General features: G+C 40.4%; 1 protein-coding gene across 2 annotated transcripts in view; it reads right to left on the reverse strand.

Annotated features, from left to right (window-relative positions):
* Positions 1-2,803: 2,803 nt before the first annotated feature.
* The window catches only part of USP3 (ubiquitin specific peptidase 3), a 31,683-nt gene continuing 20,979 nt past the window's right edge, over positions 2,804-13,507 (reverse strand). For both annotated transcript variants that reach the window (XM_044279802.1, XM_044279803.1), the window contains exons 12-15: positions 12,159-12,277; positions 8,251-8,364; positions 6,867-6,934; positions 2,804-3,926 (exon numbers count right to left, since the gene is read on the reverse strand). In XM_044279802.1, coding sequence (XP_044135737.1) covers positions 3,761-3,926; positions 6,867-6,934; positions 8,251-8,364; positions 12,159-12,277 — 467 coding nt within the window. In that variant the 3' untranslated portion in view covers positions 2,804-3,760. The remainder of the gene's footprint in view (positions 3,927-6,866; positions 6,935-8,250; positions 8,365-12,158; positions 12,278-13,507) is intronic.

A 13,507-nucleotide genomic window follows, 5' to 3' on the forward strand; every position in this document is an offset into this window, starting at 1 on the left:
AACCGCGGACTGTCGGCGAAATCCCTGATTCAAAGGACTTTTACAACAGGGGAGCTTAACGCAGGAGTTTAACAGTGAGTAACAGCGGGACGCCGCTCAATACAATCACTGCATCAATTTCTGATTGCGACAACTTGTTCTTGCGGTTCTATATAAAGTCATTCGTCCTAAGGACATATATCTCAAGGAGTGATTTACACCCCGAATACCTAGAGGCCATTCATTCTATTTTAACAAACATACATTTTTATTGGTACCAATAGGTGGAGGAACCTATTTTTATTACTAATTTTTTGTTATTATACGTATTTTTATGCTTAATGTATTGAAGTGTATATGATGTATTTTATTAAACTATTAGGTTCCATTAGTTAGAGAGTGCCCAGTATCTTTTTATTATTGATTCCAGATCTAATGTACAGAGTAAGGTTACTCAATAGGTGCTCCTGTACACAACAACAAATGTAAATGTGTGTAATAACTAGAGATGAGCGAATTTCATGTTATGAAATTTGTTTACGATTTGTTTGGTGGTAAAAGCAGAACTGCGTAATGGATTCCGTTACCACGAATGCCTTTAGAGGCATTCCGTTATTCATTCTGTCATAATAAAAGTCTAAGGGTTGCAAAACAGATCCGTTCCGTTTCCGTTATGCAGGGGAGTCCTCTCCTGCATAACGGAAACAGGAAGGATCCGTTATGCAGGCCATAGACTTCTATTATGACGGAATGAATAACGGAATGCCTCTAAAGACATTCTGTTATGCATTCAGTTATAGAATTGCCTTATGGCCCGTGGTAATGGAATCCATAACGCAATTCTGCTTTTAACACCAAACATAGTAACATAGTACAAAAGCGTGAACGAATTTCATAACATGAAATTCGCTCACTTTCAGTACTAACTTCTTTCAGTTATGTGGGACACAATTGAAAATTAGCTAATATAGTATATATGTAATAACCTATGCACGACTAGGATTTTCAGGTGCGGATAAACCACTATTACAAAAGGACGCAATTTTTTTTTTTTAAATTAAAAAATTAAAGAATAATATAGCAAAAGATAATAAGACCAGAGATAGAAATGTTGCTGTATGAAGTTTTATATTGACTGCTGAACAAAACAGCATGATTCTTCAATTAACAATCTACCATCTAGAATTAAAAAGCTCAATAAACAGGAATGTGATGGTAGTTTTCAAATAGAATGAAATGGACGCCATTTTAAAGTAAAAAAAAATCATTCAAATGAATGTGAATAAAGACATTTACAGGGCAAGGTAAATGAAGATCAGACCTATGGTTCAGGCACCTTAAGGCTACATTCACACGAGTGAAAACAAAATGTGACTTTTTTTTTTTTTTTTTGTAATAGCCATCACAATGGTAGTCTATAGGGTCATTCTCACAGCAGTTTTTTTTTTGATGGCCAGTGAATAACTCATGTAAAAAAAAAAAAAATATAGAACACGTTCTATTGTGTCAGTTTCCACTGACCGACGGCCCTATACAATTGCAGGGGACTGTTTTTAAATGTCTGTTTCTCAGAAAGGCATCAGTGAATAAATGTCTATTAAAAACAGACAGTTTCGCATTTTTAACGGAATTTTTTTCACGGTCGTGTGAATGTAGCCTAAAGGAAAGGCACCTCCGGAATCATTAGTTAAACCCCTGATAAGCAGATAGACTAACCTAATCTGCAGCAGAAGCTGACAGACAGAATCATAAAAGTAGGTAGGACTGTGTTCTATACAACCAACTAGTAAGTTACAGATCTGAAGATCTGCCGACCATCAAGGGAACACTGTATATGTAAAATGTATAACCTTGGGTTGGTGAGGACGCCTACAAATCATGCTAGCTTAACATTATTACAATATTTTCTATTGCAGATTCCATTCTGTCCAACCTGAATCAGTAATACACTTTCATTACTTTGAGCCTTTCTTTCCTGCAGTCTGATCTTCTACAGATTGTAATTAGTTGCTGTGGAGCTTTGTAGTTTGGACTGCCCCTCATAGTAGCCATTAGGATGCATACGGGTGAGGGGTCCAAACTACAAAGCCAGACTGCTCTTGATTATTTAAGGCTAAGTTCACACGGCAAAATCTGAGGCAGGAATATCAGTAACAGGTCATTTTTGCTGGCAGATATATAATTTGGTGGAGGTTTTAGAGGAGTTTTTACAGGAGTATTAGAAGAGTATTTGGTTGAGGTTTCCCTGCTTTCCCATTGACTTCTATGAAATTTTCCAAGCAGTAACATGTCGCTTCTCAAATCAGCTACTGAAAGATCCTCTACCATTTTACACTGTGCACAAGATGGCGATTCTAACATTAAAGTGAAAAGGGAAACTGTTGGTTGTGGGTGTTTTCCACTGCTGAATCAGTGGCAGATTTTAGCCGGGTGAACATACCCTAAGGGTCCATTCACACGTCCGTTGTTTCTTTCCTGATCTGTTCCGTTTTTAGCGGAACAGATCAGGACCAGTTCTGGACCCATTAATTTTCAATGGGTCCTGGAAAAAAAATAAAAAAATCGGACAACACAATGTGTGCTGTCCGTTTCCGTTGTTCTGTTCCGCATGTCCGATTAAATATAAAACTTGTCCTATTCTTTTCCGCAAAAATCGGATCCTGGTACAATACAAAGTCAATGGTTCCGCAAAAAACGGATGATATTCGTATGTCATCCGTTTTATGCGGAATCCGTTCCTGGAAATTAAATCCTGCCCACAGAAATCACTTATTCACATTATTTTTTTCAAATTCTTTTCAAAGAAATCCAAACAACTTTACTTGCTTTGTGAAATTTATACATGTTTCCGTTTTTTGCGGATACGGAAACATTTTCAGGAACAACGGACCGAAATTCGGGATATAGAAAAATACTGACGTGTGAATGTAGCCTAAGAGTTCGAGTCAGCAGGAGAAAAGCTAACAAGCTAATCATATAGTACGTTGTATATACAAGTATTTATTTCAGTAAATACTTGTATATCTCATGAAAGAAGAAGTCTGGAGCACCTAATTCTTGTGCTGTTCCTATTATTCATCCCAAATACATAAAAAATTGCCAGCTGGGTATTACAATTTCTCATCAATCTCACACTGTCAGCACGGATGGGACAATGTCAGACTGATAGACACCTCCAGATAGTAACACCCAGTTGTCAATTCAGTCATAAATTTCTAGAACGGCACAATGAAAAGTTCTTAGAAAAGATGCTTCAAATTGATATTTCACGGTGTATCCAATTATTACCTAAAACAGCCATATAGGAGAGGTGACAAGTCCTCTGTAAACTTTAAATGTAGGGTTACCAGCTATTTATTAAAAGTCATTTTAAAAAGTTTACGTATCTATGTAAATTTTTTTCCCCAAAGAAGAAACTTCTGGGGCCTTGCTAAGGACAGCTAAGATTTGGACGAATTTACTACTCAAACATCTACAAGATTTTATGTGATTAAAAAAAGAACGTTTTTTTTTTTTTTTTACCTAACTGAAATGTCGGTGCATATAGTGATTGCATCTTACATCACAGTTTTTGAGGACATCTACATTGTAACGCGAGAACTGCAGGCCTCTTTGGCAGCATAGGGGGCGATCAAGTTCTGTCAGTACAACTTATTCCATCAATGACAGCCAGACAAAGAGCTGTGAAAGTGCATGAATGAAAACATTTTTTTTTTTCTCCAAATCAAGTATTAGTGGAGGGATGGGCATATGTGAAGTTTCAGGGAATGAAAAGAGGTATTCAAAGTTTTTCTGGAGAGGCCGGGACTGGACGCTCCACATAGAACAAAATGTAGGCTTTTGCTTTCATCACAGTCTCCTCTTCCGTTAGGATCACTGTACCGTCGTTGAAATGAAACCAGCGTCCTTCATGGGTTGCATAGGCCGTGTAGTGACCAGAGCCAACACTGCCCAAGAACAAACAAAAACAAAAAATGGTGAATACATGTTCCTTTAAATTGTATTATTTAAAATACAAATAACACACCAGTCACAAAGATTCATCCAATATTTAGACAAAAGTAATATTACTTAAAAAATAAATAAAAAATGGCATAAAATCTAGAAAAAAAAGTAGCATAAGAATGTGAAGAAGAGTATATTGACAGAAAAGAGTAGTGCTTACTTCAAAATACAGCGTAAGGAGGTTAGCTTAGTAAGCCCTAACATCATAATTTATAGTATAAAATTGGCATAATGCTATAAAAACTTCAAAGCGTTAGTAAAGATGCTATGCCACTCGTAAGGTGTGAAATTTATTAAGCGGTTCATATTGTGCTGTCTATGCACCTGAAACTGAAATGTATGCCAGCCTATAGCTAGTTTAGTAATGTGCCAGGCAGTGGAGGCCCTGCACCCCCTCCACATTTTCTTTAAAACAATAATCTAAAGTGTGACACTTCAGTGAATGCTTTGACCTGTCAAATTCCCAGTAGCAGTCACATTACAGGTCAATCAGCTGTCAGCATGTAGAGGCAGTTAATAAAGGATTAAAATATTATAAGGGTACAGCCACACGGTCAGGTTTCTGCATGCAGTTTTAGAAGCCAAAACCAGTAGAAGCTGTATCTGTTCTTTTTAACTTTGTCTCCTTTTATGATCCACTCCAGATTTTGGCTTCCAAAACTGCATCAGGAAACCTACTAAGGCCTCTTTCACACTTGCGTTGTCCGGATCCGGCGTGTACTCCACTTGCCGGAATTACACGCCGGATCCGGAAAAACGCAAGTGTACTGAAAGCATTGGAAGACGGATCAGTCTTCAAAATGCGTTCAGTGTTACTATGGCAGCCAGGATGCTATTAAAGTCCTGGTTGCCATAGTAGTAGTATACTTACAGTCCGTGCGGCTCCCGGGGCGCTCCAGAATGACGTCAGGGCGCCCCACGCACATGGATGACGTGCCATGCGATCACGTCATCCATGCGCGTGGGGCGCCCTGACGTCACTCTGGAGCGCCCCGGGAGCCGCACGGACAGTAAGTATGCTGCTCCCCACTACACTTTACCATGGCTGCCAGGACTTTAGCGTCTTGGCAGCCATGGTAACCATTCAGAAAAAGCTAAACGTCGGATCCGGCAATGCGCCGAAACGACGTTTAGCTTAAGGCCGGATCCGGATCAATGCCTTTCAATGGGCATTAATTCTGGATCCGGCCTTGGGGCAAGTCTTCAGATTTTTTGGCCGGAGCCGGATCCGGCCAAAAAACTTTCCGGTCCTGAACTGAGGACATCCTGATACATCCTGAACGGATTTCTCTCCATTCAGAATGCATTAGGATAAAACTGATCAGGATTCTTCCGGCATAGAGCCCCGACGATGCCGGAAGAAAAGAACGCAAGTGTGAAAGAGCCCTAAGCTATCTCCTTCGGTTCAAAAGACTTGAAAGGGTCCCCCATTATTGTGATCAGTTAGGGTCCCAATGGCCTGACTCTCAGAGACCAGACACTTCTCAGCTATACAATGGATTGGTTATAAGTTTCAAGGGAGAACCCTTTTTAAGGTACAGCCTCATCTTCAGGTTTCTTGGTGCAGTTTTAAAAGCCAAAACCAGGAGTAAATTCAAAAGTCCATTCTATCATTTACATTCTCTCCTTTTGTGATTCGCTCCTAATTTTGACTTCCAAAACTACATCAGGAAACCTGACCATGTGGCTGTAACCTTAAGATGCACAAATTAGGTTTTCCATGCTCTTGATAGGTCATTAAAAAGGGGTTGTGCAGCCAGTACATATTGATGACCTATCAGTATCTGAACGGTGGAGGTACAAATCCCTGCACCCCCGCCGTTCAGCTGTTTGAACTTCCTCCTCAAGATTACACTGCGCCTCATCTCGGAGGTGAGGTGTTATTACAAGTGCTTGTTCCAATCACTTGGATGGGCAGAGCACTTGTAACGACACTCCGCCGCTGAGACTTCAGAGACGACGCGCAGTGTAATCTGGAAGAGGAAGCTGTACTTGCACGAGTGCCATCTCCTCTTCAAACAGCTCATTGGTGTGGGTCTAACTCCCAGCACCCCCACCTATCAGATTTTGATGACCTATTGTGAGGTCAGGTCATCAGTATATACTGATTGCACAACCCCTTTAAATATCCAATTGATGAGGGTCTGACCCCCCCCCCTCAAACCCACCTATCCCTACAGCCTCTGACACTGGAACTAGCTCTTAAATGGAGCAGGAAGATCCATTCAAAGTTTAGTGGCCGTACTGGTTTACTGCAGCTCAGCTCCCTCTGAAGTGAACGGGAGCGGAGCTGCAATAACTTGGCACGGCCGCTAAACTTTTAATGGAACAGGAAGTACAGCTCTATTCAAACTGCTAATTCCAGCTCCAGAGGCTGCTGGGACAAGCTGATCAAAGGGGTACAACGTGTCAGACCGTCCCCGATTAGATATTAATGACCTACCCTAAAGACAGGTCTTCAATATCAAGAGCCTGCAAAGTAATTTTAAAACAGACTAGTCAAAACTCAAAGTATTTTGGAATCAAAGGCAGTCACAAAGACAATTGTTCAGGTCATTAGGCAGCCTGTAAGATGACATGTATTAGTTGGGCCGAGAATAAAACAGCTGCCTGAATCTGTTCTGACTGGAGTCTCGTATTCAGTTACCACCTTCTGGTCCTTAGAGACAGGGAAGTGAAGACACAACCAGAACACTTCATGTTCATGTGCTTGAATTTTTTTAAAGCTATGAAATAGTACAATATACTGTAGAACAGAAGGCCTAAGACATGCTGGAAGAAACAGCTGTCAGACAACCTCAATGTAAACCCGAAACAACAAATGTGCTCTGTATCTGCGCTGACGACTGAAGACACAAGGACGAACAACTCTGTGTACTCACCCTGAACCATGATGAACAACAACAGCTGCTAGATCATAAAGGCAACTTTCTGGGCCCATATTTTCTGGCTGAGAAAAGACGACAAAAACATCTTTTAGGATTGTTTCACACAGCATCTGCATCTGGTGTTTTTATGGCAAAAATATGCTGCAGACCTTTGTCTGCTGTAAGTCAAAATAGTGTTTTTTTTTTTTTTTTTCAAAAAACACTGCATGCTTAAATGGGTTGTCTCACTTCAGTAAGTGGCATTTATCATGCAGAGAAAAGTTAATACAAGGCACTTACTAATGTATTGTTATGATCCATATTGCCGGCTTGAGTCATTTTTCCATCGCATTATACACTGCTCGTTTCCATGGTTACAGACCACCCTGCAACCAATCAGTGGTGGCCGTGCTTGCACAATATAGGAAAAAAGCACTAGCCTATGTGCGCTCCCATGGTCGCGGCCACCAGAGAGGCTGATGCTTCTTCCTATGGTGTGCAAGCACGACCAAAACTGATGGACTGAAGGGTGGCCTGTAACCTTGGAAACGAGCAGTGTATAAAGTGATGGAAAAATGAATCCAGCCAGCAAAGGAAGCAATATGGATACTGAAGTGAGACAACCCCTTTAATATATGGAGCTTTTTTTTCAGAAGCCCAATAAAAGGTTTGAAGGAAGCCTTACATTGTAAACATGAGTGTTACAGTGGAAGTTCATGGCCGCCACTGTCCCGTTTATGTGAATTAGCGCTATTGATCAATGTATCTCTCCTCAGTTGCAGTAATGCAAGGGTTAACCTTATCTTGCTCTGTGAGCTGCTGCCAGGCTGTTTCCAAGTGCTCATCAGCTGCTCCTATATACACCGGGCTGTTTCTTAGCAACAGATATCTATAGATCTTTCTAGGCCTCTCTAGCTTGCTGGAGCCTGTAAAAAAGCTCTATTCCGTTTGTCTGTCTGTGTACCAACTTTTATCTGTTCCCTGGATCCTGACTCTCTGATGTCTGACCTTATTGGGTCTTGTTCACCGTACTGACCCTGAGTTTCCTGCCCTGCCCTCTGGACTGTTTCGTGGATTTGCATGTACTCTCGTTGCCCTGAACTATTTCTTGACTACGTGTATTGCCTGATCCCTCAGTGCTTGGCAACAATGTCTATGCCCTCCTTGGGTCAGAAGCCAACCACACCAGGACTATTCCAAGAGGTATCAGCCTAGTGACTCCCCTGCAGTGAAGGCCAGATGCCTGTATCCCTCAGGACTAGCCTGGTTGGTTGGGTCCACACTCACTGCCCATAACAATGACCCTCTGCATGTTTTTCTACATTATCAGTTATTAATATAATTGTCTCATAAGGATAGAAGGAGCCAGTATGAGATGATTAAACATGACATGCATTACCTCCAATAAAAAGCACTTCATGTCCAATCCTTGTAGTGGAAACTCTACGTATGTGTCCACCTTGTTCCTAAGGTATGCAGTCCAATGAAATCTTTTCAAATGCAAGCAAAGCACCTGCAGATACAGGAAGCAACGTGAGTCACGTGGTCACAAACAATGTAAAGGGGTTGCCTAGTTTTAAAAAGCTATTGTTAAATACCCTAGTAGAGCAATTGGTGTTAATCAAGGGGGGTTGTACTTCGTGGCCATTTTCTTTGGCCAATTCATGAAGGTCTCAAAGAGCATTGTCTCTCTCTCTCAGGTTCTGGCACATTCATGAATTACATAAAAGACTCATTGGTTTCAATGGCCATGTAATGCTTTGTTCCCCCTTTTGTGACATAGGGAAGGCTGTCAATCAGTGATAGGACTGTCTCCTTGTATAAGCAGGAATTTGAATGAATGAAGTAAAAGTTTTACAGATTCTTTTCTTATAAAGTGCTAGATCAGTCTGCTCAGCAACATGCTGCCTGTAACTTACATTGCTTTCCATAGTGACAGATTCCCTTTGACCCCTCTGCACTTCCACCATGAATGTAAGGCAGAAGTCTGGTCTTTGACATGGTGCCGACTCATGAGCTGATCTGTGTCTGTGATCAGAGTCTGTCACCAGGAAATTCTTTTTAAATCAGTTAATTTTTTATTGAAATAAACTATTGCATGAATATCATCAAGGAGTCCGTAGTTTATTGTATAGTCGGTCATAAGTATATCAACTTACAAAAACATTGGTGTACGCAGACACCCATGAGAATTTATGGTAAATCTAAATCTATATGAATATTGCAGCATTTAGGTAGTTGAACGTTGAACCTTGTATAAAATAACACAATAACATCCTTGCCCCCCACCCTAGCCCAACTTGAGCAGAGAGACATCCGTACCAGTATGTGTAAGAGTAGTTATACAATTGGACGCCAAGACAGTTCCGTCTATCTACAATAGGCCAGCCTTTTGAACAGTGTCACATGTAGTTTTGTAATTGGCTTCATTAAATATTGACTGCCTTGAGCCTATATTTGGCATGACAAATAAATGGGATTGCAGAGCACAGAATGAATTTCAAGAGCCTCTGTCATGTTGTACCAAATATGACAAAAAATAAAATAAATAAAGATTCTTTAGTGCCTCCACATTCTGAAAGCCATAGTTTTATTTATTTTTTGGGCGATTGTCTTGTGTAGGGGATCATCTTTTTCGGGATAAGATGACTGTTTAATTGGCACTATTTTGGGGTGCGTATGACTTTTTAATCGCTTGCTATTACACTTTTTGTGATCTAAGGTGACCCAAAAAAATGTTGTTTTTTTTACACCGTTTTTATTTTTTACGGTATTCACCTGAGGGGTTAGTTCATGTGATATTTTTATAGAGCAGGTTATTACGGACGCGGCGATACCCAATATATATACACTTTATTTTTAATGCAAGTTTTACACAATGATTTCATTTTTGAAACAAAAATAAATAAATCATGTTTTAGTGTCTCCATAGGCTGAGACATATTTTTTTCAGTTTTGAGGCGATTATCTTGGGTAGGGTACGATTTTTGCGGGATGAGATGACGGTTTGATTGGCACTATTTTGGGGTGCGTATGACTTTTTGATTGCTTGCCATTACACTTTCTGTGTTTTTTTTTTTTTTGTTTTTGTTTTTGAGTATTCACCTGTGGGGTTAGGTCATGTGATATTTTTATAGAGCAGGTTAATACGGACGCGGCGATACCTAATATATATACTTTTTTATTATTTATGTTAGTTTTACACAATATTTTTGAAACAAAAAAAAAAAAAAATATATCATGTTTTAGTGTCTCCATATTCTGAGAGCCATCGTTTTTACAGTTTTTGGGCAATTGGTAGGGGCAAATTTTTTGCGGGATGAGGTGACTGTTAGATTGCTACTATTTTTAGGGGCGTATGCCTTTTTGATCGCTTGGTGTTGCACTTTTAGTGATGCAAGTTGACAAAAAAGGCATTTTTTTTTTTACAGTTGTTACTTTTTATGGTGTCTATCGGATGGGGTGGATCATGTGATATATTTATAGAGCTGTTCGTTACGGACACGGCGATACCTAATATGTTCCTTTTTTTTTATTATTAGAAAAATCAGGGGACTGGGGCGTGTTTTTTTTTTATTTTTTTACTTGAAACTTTATTCAAAACACATTTTTTTACTTTTACTTTATTTCTGTCCCACTCTTTTGGGGGTCTGATCCCCCCTGCGATCCTCTACAATACATCTGTATTGTAATGCATTGCCTGTTAGTGTATGACACAGAGTCATACACTAACCGGTTGCCTAGGAGACCCAGCCTGAGGCTGGATCTCCTCGGCTCCCGTAGAAGGCAGTTCCCGATGCCTTGCAGGGCACTGGGCAGCCTCTGCACGGCATCTGGCTGCCTTGTCACGCATCGGGTCCCCGCCACAGCAGCAGTGACCGGACTGTATATCAGGCAGCCAATCAATAAACATCAACACTCACAGAAGGAAAGCTAGGGATTGTGGGGATTGTAGTCTTTGTGAGGAAGGGTCAGGCGCCATGATACTCTCAGTGTATTACAGGCTCACACATGAGCTAGACAAATGGAATGCAAGGTAAATTGAAGCTCTGGTTATACTGTATGTATAGGTATGGGTTCTGGTTGGGTCATAGCCTGCAGCCTTAATGCAGTTTAAAAAAAAAAAAAAAAAAAAAAAAAAAAAAAATTTGACTTTACCGGAATACCCCTTTAAAAAAACGATTCCTATACACTTGTACCCTGAAAATTTATCTACTGGCTGGGCCCGCCGTAAGACTTTAAAAGACTGGAGTGCATTTAGCATTTTGGCGACCAATTTTTCTATTGCTGGTTCTATGGCACCGTACTGCCAGAAAACGGTTGTGCAGCACCAAAATGTTACAAGCTCTTTCAAAGTGAAAAAATAAAAATGAAAAATCCAAATGTGGCGAAATTGGAAAAAGAAAACGCAATTCCTCCACCGTTTTACAGGTTTTGTTACCACGGTGTTTCGGTTGCGACAAAACTGACCCATGACCAATTTTCTGGGTCAGTACGATTACAACGATACCCCATATGTATAGGTTTTGTATGTCTAAATAGTGTAAAAATAAATGCAAACTTTTTGGAAAAAAAAAAAAAAAAAAGCACAGTACTACAAGCGTGTGTTTTTACAACCAGACCACTCCAGCTGGCCACGGCACATCTCCCTGTGACCGCAGCTGTCTAATGACAGCGCGGTCACAGCGATCTGCGGCGCACGGGCCGCCGTCGGATCGCGATGTAACCCTATGCTTTTATACGTCTGTAGATAAGAGCCTACCGCCGCTACGTACAAAGTCGTGCGGTGGTAAGCAAGTGGTTAAATAGCAATGCAGTATGAATTAGTTCAGTTTCTATAAAATGTACCTGCAAGGTAGGGTTGGCACATCGCTAGTATGTGGAGCAGTCTTGTAACTATGGTAACGGTATATTCACATGTGGCAGTGTGCTGCGACTATACCCACCATTGCTCCATCGTTCTAGACAACAATGAAGGTCCTAGTTTACACCAATACTGCATCGGTATAAATGGCAAAAATTACTAAATACAGCATGCTTTTCAAAATTGAACGCCTCAATTTCATTGTGACAGTTTACCATTATCTTCACCCTTATGCCTACACCTGATTTTACCTGTGCACACTGTTGCTCTTTTTTGAATTGACCATCCCCACTTTCACTTTGTGATTTTGCTGCATTCTAATAGGATGGCATGAATTCAAACCCAGTTTGATGGCCTAGATCACAGGTTTTGCTCGATTTAGCAGAACTCTAACATAACAGTCACTAATGGGTCTAACACCATACTAATGTCCACACTCTAACCTTTGGTAGTTTCTGGATCCAAAATTTTTTGGTGGATTTCTGTTTCTTTTTACATTTTAAGCACATGTAGAGCTCAGTCTCATCCAATTCTTCAAGGTCTGTGAAGCTGCGAAGACAGTCTTAAATGAAAGAGATAGGATGATGTAAATATCTTCAAGCCAAAAATCAGCATGATGTACAAGTCACATAAAGGTAAGGGTAGAGTCACACCTCCTGTGAATTGATCTGGCAGGCTGTTCTAGCAGAGGACAGCCTGCCAAAGTTTACTGGATCCAGCCGGATACTGCCATTCATCCCAGGACCCCATTGAGATCCAGCAGCTTTCTGGTATGCCTGTTTTCAGCAGGACAAAAACATTTTGTATGCAACGTTTCTTTTGTCCGTCAGAAAGTAGGCATTTTGCCGTTCAGCAGCCGGATCCCATTATTGTCAATGGGGTCCGGCAGTGAACATCAGTTTCTGGCTAGGCCACTCTGGCAGGTTGTTCTCTGCCAGAACAGCCAGCCGAATTAGATAAAATGGAGGTGCGAACCCACCCTAAAATGTCACATTTCTCATTCCCAACAATTGTCCAAATGCAACCAAAATAAAAAAATCTTCATCCTTGCCAAGAGTCTTTATTAAAAACGCCTGTATATTGTCTACAGCTCATTCACAGATCTATAGTACTATGCCAAACTTTTAGGCAGGTGTAGAGAAAATGGTGCAAGGTAAGAATGCTTTCACAAATATAAATGTTTATAGTTTAAATTTATTCTACAGCAGGACAACAAACCCAGACATAGAGCCAGTGTCATTAGGAACCATCTTCAGTGTAAAGGAGAACACGGAGTCCTGGAAGTGATGATATGGTCCTCACAGAGCCCTGACCTCAACATCATAGAGTCTGTCTGAAGACAGAAGGATTTGAGCAAGCCTACATTCCAAGATCTGTGGTTAGTTCTCCAAGATGTTTCGACCAACCTCCCTGCTAAGTTCCTTCAAAAACTGTACCTAGAAGAACTGAAGCAAAGTGTGTCCATACCAAATATTGATTTGATTTCACTCACTTATATTTTGTTAATTGATTATAATAAACTATTAACACTTCTGTTTTTGAAACCATTCTTACTTTGTAACATTTTCTCCAAAGCTACCTAGAACTTTTGCGCAGTACTGGATGAGCTCCCTTCCATCTGTCCCCTACTTTTTGCTACCATACATTTGGTAGGTTAGCACGAACTAGGGAAAAACTGGAAGATAGTATGGAAGATAAAACTTCACAGGGATGGTCTTTCTGTTACCATTAAGATGTATAGGAGCTGTAGACCAGATACACTCCAGACAATAGAGGAAGGAAGTGTGCATCT

Source organism: Bufo gargarizans, chromosome 2 (genome assembly GCF_014858855.1).
Source record: "Bufo gargarizans isolate SCDJY-AF-19 chromosome 2, ASM1485885v1, whole genome shotgun sequence".
NCBI lineage: Eukaryota > Metazoa > Chordata > Amphibia > Anura > Bufonidae > Bufo > Bufo gargarizans.